Source organism: Sipha flava, unplaced genomic scaffold (assembly GCF_003268045.1).
Source record: "Sipha flava isolate LNK unplaced genomic scaffold, YSA_version1 79_pilon_pilon, whole genome shotgun sequence".
Taxonomy (NCBI): domain Eukaryota; kingdom Metazoa; phylum Arthropoda; class Insecta; order Hemiptera; family Aphididae; genus Sipha; species Sipha flava.
The window spans coordinates 814,991-823,641 of NW_020273620.1; the positions used below are offsets into that span (position 1 = coordinate 814,991).

General features: G+C 28.9%; 1 protein-coding gene across 4 annotated transcripts; it reads left to right on the top strand.

Moving 5' to 3' along the window:
• The first annotated feature begins 160 nt into the window (after positions 1-160).
• Positions 161-8,335, top strand: LOC112692955 (protein CDV3 homolog). Of its 4 annotated transcripts, none has more exons than XM_025567791.1 (5): positions 161-407; positions 758-974; positions 3,017-3,233; positions 7,932-8,012; positions 8,096-8,335. In XM_025567791.1, the coding sequence occupies exons 2-5, from the start codon at positions 777-779 to the stop codon at positions 8,245-8,247; spliced, it is 648 nt and encodes a 215-aa protein (XP_025423576.1). In that variant the 5' UTR covers positions 161-407; positions 758-776; the 3' UTR covers positions 8,248-8,335. The 4 variants fall into 4 exon arrangements, with proteins under 4 accessions (XP_025423576.1, XP_025423575.1, XP_025423578.1 ...); XM_025567790.1 differs by having other exon boundaries at positions 164-407; positions 754-974; XM_025567793.1 differs by having other exon boundaries at positions 164-407; positions 754-974; positions 3,020-3,233.
• Positions 8,336-8,651: the final 316 nt, after the last annotated feature.

An 8,651-nucleotide genomic window follows, 5' to 3' on the forward strand; every position in this document is an offset into this window, starting at 1 on the left:
GGGCGGCGGCGAAGCGGGTATCCGTCGGTATCGTACGCCGCCAGTTTACTGTTCTACCTTCATGCCAGTAGAACCGCCACCCCTCTCTCCCGCCGACGGCACCGCTGAATCGTGTTCGTGGTACCCGCAATCGTCACACGATAACGGGATTCGCCGATGATAACCAATCGGACACCTCCTCTCCGGATCGGCCGCCGTGCGAGTTCGTGCAAGTGGTACATGTGTTTCGTCGCGTTTTTCCACTGTTAACCCATTGCCGTATCGCTCTCTCTTCATCCGAAACCGTTGTCCACATCGCTGCTGTCGTCGCCGTCTCCGCATCGCGCTGTGCTCGTGAATTTTTACGCGCCCGACCGAATCACACGTTCATCGCTCCCGATCCCCGTCGGCCCCGTCTACTCCAAACGGTAATAATCTATTTTTTACCGTCATCGTATTTTCGTATCGGGATATTTTTTTATTTTTTTTAATCATCCGGTATTTATTTACTCTTTCCCCCACCCACTACTACCTACTGCTCATCCACCCTTGCGTGGGCATTACTTTCGGTTTCTCGAGAGTGTATCGCCAATCGAAAATGGTATTTTATTTATACTGTTTCGTCCACGTAGTTTGTATTATTAGTTAAACGACTCCCTCTTGATCCCCTCGGCGACGATTCGATAAGAAATCGGCCTTTCTCTCATCCTTATCATATTTATGCACACACCGATTAACGCACTAACTACTTTTCTTTTTCTATTTTGCGTCTAGTCAGAGCTCCACGCACACTAATCATGGCTGATTTGGATAATTTTTTCGCGAAGAAAGACCGCAAGAAATCCAATAAAGGCAAGAAATTCTCTACCTCTTCGGACAATGTGACCACCTCTCAGGAAGAATTGCAGAAGAAACAAGATAAACAAAAGAAGGAAAGAGCTCTAATCCAAAGTAATTACTCAAATGAAAACAACGAAAACAAATCTTCCACGAAGGTAAATAATTTTTATCTAATTAATTCAAACCCGCATTATGTACATATTAATTTATTTCGTTGATCTTAATGTCTTATTCTTAATAAAAATTGGATTTGTGTACAGACAAATAAAACAATTAGATCAAGGATATCTAACTGATGCCAATAAATATTTTTTAGTTATAATTTCTTAATTTCCATTTACTATAGACTTAACAGTGCTCAAATTAGGAGTGTGCGCAGGGGGACGGAGCTCTACTATTTTTTTTGCGTACCCCAACTATATTTTTTATTGTAACTGGAGGTCGTTTACCCTAACTCATATCCAAAATAAATTTTTTTAAATATGGATTTCAATATATGAGGTGTGGCAAAGCAAAGTGATCTAAGTGCCAAAATTTTAGTTTTGGGCAAATCAATAAAAACTGTCCCATTTTTACATGTGTGAACATACAAATAGCTCCATCTATAATTACTTTTAACTACAATTTATAGATAGTTTAGAGATAGATCTCTTTACACAGTATTGGGGTGAGCACATAGATCATTTTGGTGTAATAAAAAAGTATTTTTCAATTTTTGGCACTTAGATCACTTTACCTCGCCACACCTCATATGTCAATTTTATAATGAATATTACGATTTATAATATCAAAACTATTTTTGATATTCGTTTATTAACACGTTGAACTCTGTTAGTATTATCACTGCCTCAATGCCCAGCTTATATTAGCCCAAATTACATTCAACCTACTAGTGAGTATGTGCCGCAGTTATAGATAAAATTTGTCGACCTGGCAACCCGCACTTAGTAACATGCAAAATATATAATTAGTTGAAAATTAATTCGAATGTGTGGTAAATATAATTCTATTTAGTATTAGTATATTAGTACCTATATATGTACATGAAAAAAAATATTTTCATAGTAAAAGATTATATGGTGGTTATGATAAGCGACAGTGTCGTCATTTCAGAAAAAATATTAATAATAATGTCTAGTATATACAGTTATAATTTGGTATATACCTTATTCATTGTATGGTTTGTTATTAATATATTTGATATAAATATTTGGAATTTAAATATTTATGTAGCTGAAAAGTGGTATTTAAAATATATATAAGGTTAATGGAGGGGAGCAAAACCCCCACGTGTCTTTGTTAAACAATTTTGCATATGGAACGCAGTTTTTAAATGATTGGACTGAGCTCCTCTACTTAATTTGTCCCAATTCAACTACTGAGATTTAATATGTCATGGGTGTTATTAAAATAACCAAAGAAATAATTGATAACAATTTAAATCACTTATAAGCCAAGGATGAGGTTTATTCAAATACAAATAGGCTGCTTATACTAGATTTATATTAATATAGTTTTTTTCAGCCTATAATTTAAATAAACTCAAGAAATTATACCTTCTAATTTGCCCATTAATATCCTAGTTTTGTTTTTTTAATAAATATATAAACAATAGGTATTATATTAATTATAAATTACTAAAATAATTTTAATAATTATACAATTACAAAAATGATTTAAGCATTGATAAAGCTGCTTCTGCCTGATTAATTAAATTGAAGATACTAGTTTTGTTGCAACCAATACTTAGTAATACTAATTATTTGTATAATAACACCTCAAATAATCATCATTTGTGATATTCAAGTCATGAATGATAATATTTGTACAGGTATTAAATATGGTAACAGCAATATTTTATGCATTTACTAATATAAATTTAACTGTAAATAGTTCAACATGCAGTTTACCCATTTCAATCATTTTTAAATATTTATCTTGTTCTAAGTACTTTTATAATTTTTAAAATCCTAAAAATAATTATTTTTTTGTTTGAGAATATTTTATATAGTTAATATTAACTTTTCTGAATATTAATGAATTGCTCTATAGATTTGTATTTTGAAAATAAAAATAAATTTAATTACAACTAAATTCTAAAAAAATATAATAAATATATCAGATACATTACCTATTATAATGATGGTTGTTGAAACATTAGAATATTCTTGTTGATTTTTTTTAAATTTTCCAACAGCTGGAAGAAGAATGGAATGAATATCAAGAAGAAATAAAAGACTATACAACACTTAAAATTCAAAATTTAACTACTGATTCTCCTTATTATTCTGATAATAATGATAAAGAAGATGATGTTGAATTTGAAGAAAATGAAGCAGGAGAAATGGTGCCAAAACGAAAAAATCCAGGACCGTGGAAAGTACATGAACCTGAACCCACTCCACCTACAAATGGTAAAACATTATTTTCAATAAATTTTTATCAATTTATGTGCCTTAAATTAAAATTCTACTAAAAATTGTATTTTTTAATTAACTTTGGAATAAATCTAAATTTTTAAAAAATGTTCTTAATTATAAACTTAATTTTTTCAATATTTCAACACTATTAATTATTTTACATTTTTATATACAAAAACTTTTTTAAAAGATTTATTGAACTTTATTAATGAGTTAGAAAATCCTAATATTTATACGTGTGCGAATATATTTTAGATTATAAACTATAATTTTATGTATTATTTAAAAATAATTTGGTATACGTATATTTTTCAATATTAGATAGTATGAATCATTATTGAATACTCGTATTTTGATATTATTTTTTATATTGGTAGCTAGTTCAAATTTAAAAAGTATCAAATTAATATCATCATGTCAACAATTGTAACTGTTAAGTGGTAATTAATGGGCAGGAATATAAGGTATTCTAAACTTATGCTACATCAACCTAAAAACATAAAAGTTTTACTATTATAAGAATATTTTGTATGAATTTTAATAATTATTAATAACCATTCAAAATATCTCTAAAAAATATATATATATATTTTTAGTTTTAAAAATTCATCACTTTTTTTGTGGTTGAATTATAAAAAATTGTGAAGAAAATTAAATAAAAATACTATTTGATACAAAAATATCTTGAAAACAATTGATTGCCATATTTCTACAGTTTTAATAAACACAATGTGTTAGCTACTCATTTTTTTCACTTTTTTTTTTTTTTTTTTTCACTTTTATTTACATTTTCATAATCATGGTAATTTTTCTAGTTTGTTTTGAGATTTATAAGTCTAGTAGACATTTTTATGTATTCTGCTGCTATTGAACTATAGTGATCTGTGTTAACTATAACATTTTTAACATGAATTTCGCTATGAATAATGTTTATTCTCATCACTTAATAAGATAAATTTTGTAGGGATTAACGCCATAGGCATAATATATTTTACATATATACAAGCCTGACGAGAAGGGGTGGTAGGGATGATTCCCCCGGGACCAAAAATTAGGGACTTCAAATTAATACAAATTAAACACTATTAATGAAAAATTTGGAATAAGTTTATTTTATAATTATTATTAACTATAGGTTAATTTAATACGTCAAGTCCGTGGTCGACCGCTACTGATTGTTCATAAAAACATTAATGTTATCTTCGTAAGAATCTATTTCTGTATGACTACATAGTTTTTTTTGTTGGGAAGTTTTTCATAATATGAATAATAATAATATTTAAATTCCGAGTATTTCGATAGTATATTTTCCAATTACAAACCCATTAATCTAATCTAATCGAAAATCTGTAGATAGTTAAAATTTTAACTATAAATAAAAATAACACCATTCGTATGAAATATTATATAGGAGATTATGGAAAGATACCATTTGCTTTGAAATAATATTATTTAATAGTGTTGAACATTCCTTCAGCGTGCTTTCAAGAAAAAAAACTTTCATCGGTCCTGTTCTACATAGACAAGAGTTTCTGCATTAGCAACTTTTAGCTTAAAATTAGTGTTAGCAAGGCAGATTAATTTAAAAAATAGTCATTGACTCATTTGCATCAGAAAATAATACATGTATAATAAAAATTAAATCATTTCTGTAAATAATTGATTTATAATATTTTTGAGTAGTTTTCTTTAAATTCCACGCCATTTATACCCATACTATTTTACTAATAACAGTTACCTAACAATTGTAATGATTAGTGGTGGGAATAATCGAATCATTCAATTGTTATTTTTCGATTATCAAAATAATTGAATGATTTTAATAATCCAAATAATGGTACCAGACATATTTATAAAAAGAAAATTAATTGAATCATTCGAATAAATTTGTGCGTTTTACTCATTGCCCATTAAGTACTAAATTAAGAAAGTCGACTGTCCATCAGTAATGTATTATTATTTATTTTATTTTTAATCATTGGTATAATTCCCGGTATCGATAACATTAATTAGTGATGGGCGTAATCGAGATGTCTCGATTATCAAAGTAATAATTCGATTATACCGTATACCCGAGTGATTACTTCGAGTGATATCTCATTTATTTTAAAAACAATGAATTCTTGATCTCGAAATGTGTTTCGAATGAAAAATTACATCGAATGATTTTTATGGAACAAAGGAGTGAGGGAGAAATAATATTTTTAATCTTCATAATCGAATACAAGTAAGTAAATATTAGTTGTTCACTTTGTGTCTTTGTATTTTCGATTCGTGCTACTCGTGGGACTGGTTGTTAGAGGAATATTGATGGGTATACGGTTATTCTTAGTTATTTATATTACCTATTGCTATAATTTTTGAATTAGTCAACCACAAAACAACAAAAATTTCTCAGAACGTTTATAAATAAAATTATATTACATTTATATTTATGTATTATATTTCAATTGAACATTTCGAATGATTATTTCGAGAGATGTCTCGGTTATAAAAATGTCTCGAATACAAATAATTCGTTTATTGAAATCATTCGATTTCGCCCATCGCTAATATAAATATAATATTCCCATTATTATTAACTTATGATAATAGCGCGCTATTTGAAATGAGCCAATTAGAAACGACCGGTCGTGTAGCGATGTATGGTATGTTAATATGCCCCCGGGCCCGAGTTTCTCTTTCCGCGACTCTGTATATTATATTATATATTTATATATGTAAACACTCGTCGAAAAATAATATATTTTTGAGATCTGAAAGGTAAAAAATAGAAAAAGCACAACCAACTCTATTTTCACTTTAACCTTACCTAGGGTGGTATCCGTGCCGTAAAAGTCGTAGGTGCAGGCGGTGCACAGCACTGGAGCCCACAGGGTCAAAGGGCATATAACATATAGCCGTCAATTTATTTATTTTTTAATTTGATTTAATTTGATTCATAATTATTGTATTATTATCTTCTATTTAATTTTATATTACAAAATGTAAAAGTCTGGTCCGTTTTATTTTGAATTGTTTATCTAAATATTGGGAAAACTACTAAGCCTTGAGTGACAGATTACTTTTATATTGTATCTATCTTTGGTCTACTTACACATAACCGTTCCCTATCCGTACCGTCCGTTCCGTGTCCGGCGCTTAAAGTTTGTTTACTTGTTATATAATGGGCATGTTTACACAGGTCCGTTCCGTATCCGCACTATCCGTGTCCGTGCTTTAAAATTTGTCGGAGACAATGTTTTTAGGGATTTCACTGATACGGATATGGAAAATACGGAACTATGTAAACAGTCGTCAGTGACAACTGACAGCTTGATCGGTTTTCATACCTACTCGCGAGACGTATTTGTAAAATTTAAAAAAAAATTTTAAAGTTTAAAGTATTTAAAAAGTTGTTTTTTCAAAAACTTGAGTATTTACATTTAAATTATGTGTACCAATATCGACGAAAAAATTATAGAAATGGTTCGTTCTCATATAGAATTAGCAGCAAGGCAAGTACAGCTAGATCTTCTAGCGATTCTGCACTTCCAGTCATATTATAATTTTTTTCAAGCACCCAAAGCAACAATGAAACACGGTATGTAAAACGCGCGTTAGGTCAAAAGATAGGTTCGAACAGTACTGAACGGGCACGGACAACGGATGCTGATCGGACACGGAACGGTATTGTGTAAATCCAAAGCACTGAAACTAAACGGACGGTACGGATACGGAACGGACACGGAACGGTTAGGTGTAAATAGACCTTTATTCTACAAGTATTTTTATAAATAAAATATACCCAATACACAATTGTGATCTTGTGTATACCTACTAAGTTGAAGCTTAACATAAAATTATTCCAGCGAGAAAATTATCTATCGGTTCTTTAAAATTCAGTACATCCACAAATACTATCCGATCTAAGGAGTAAAAAATTCCCATATGAAGTTAGTCCGACTTTTTTATGTATCTCAAGAAAGAGGGGCCCATGTATATTTGTCTGCACCTGGGTCTTTGACGCTCTAGTTACGGCACTGGATGGTATTGCATTGTAAATCGAGTGATATTTTGTTTTTAATTGTCTGAGTGAGTGACCCTGCCATACATTTTGACGCGACTAAACAAAGAAAAGTGATAATGAATAATGGCTATTGTTTACAACGTACAAATTAAATCATTTTTATTATTATTAATATTATTTCGTTATAATATAAATTATTATTTGTTATTTATTATGTATTGTTCATATTAATATTTTAGGGCAATTTTCTTTATAGTTCTTAATACTAATAGTGAAATTCAGTATATATTTTATGATGGGTAAATGTTCTGTTCGCAATGATAGGGTTTTAAAATGTGACGAGTATTTTTTTTTGTCTAATTTTGATTTTATTTATTATTAATTTTTATTTACATGTGGAAGCTAATTTTTTTTAAAGGTAAATTATGATAATAAAGCATCTTATTTTAAGTCACTTTTGTTTACTCTTCCTATGATTTTTGTCACTTAAATACTACTTTTTTCCGACTTTTTATTGCTATCAGCACTGTAAAAAATATTTTGTTAGTTTTTGTAATAGTTACTTCTTTTATTGAATTGATAAATTCATAAGTATTATATAAAACTAAAACAATTGATTACTAAATGGCATATTTTATAATGTATTTAATTAGAGTAGTGAAATATTTTCAATATTTTTTTAGCTCCAGAACCAGTAGTTGAAGAAAAAAAAGAAGTTAAGAAAAATGCTTATGTTCCACCAGCTCATAGAAATAATTTCCAAGGTAACCTATTCAAAATAAACATATAAAATTAATTTGAAAATATTTGCTTTAACAAAAATTAAATATAAACATTTTTAATTTAGGAGGACCTAGAAGTGCACCAAGAAGTAAAACTAGTTTAGATGTTAAAGATGAAGATATGTTTCCAACTTTACAAGGCAATAATACAGTAAAAAGATCAGTTGCTCCTGCAGCTAAGAAGGTTGAAACTCCAGTGTGGTCAAAGTATCAATGATCGTAACTTCAATCGTCTTGCACATAAATATTATCATGCTTAAACAAATTTAAATAAAATAAAATATTTAAATTATTATTTAGAAAAAGTTTATAAAGTATTTTTCAATTTTTCCATACTGATAATCTCAATTTGTTATGAAAATATGTTTTTCGTTCATTAGTCATAAATATTAATTAAAATTGAAACTGTGATCAAATTTCTATAAATATCATATTTTAAGTGAAATACTATTTTATTAATTTCATTGATTATGACTGTGAGTTGTAGATTATATACCATTTTAATCTATTCCTTGAATCTCATAACATTTCCTTAGATCCTTTTTATCATATTTTTAAGTTCAAATTTAGAAGAAAAAAATTTAACAATTCAGATACTGAGTAAGAATCTAAAAACATTTA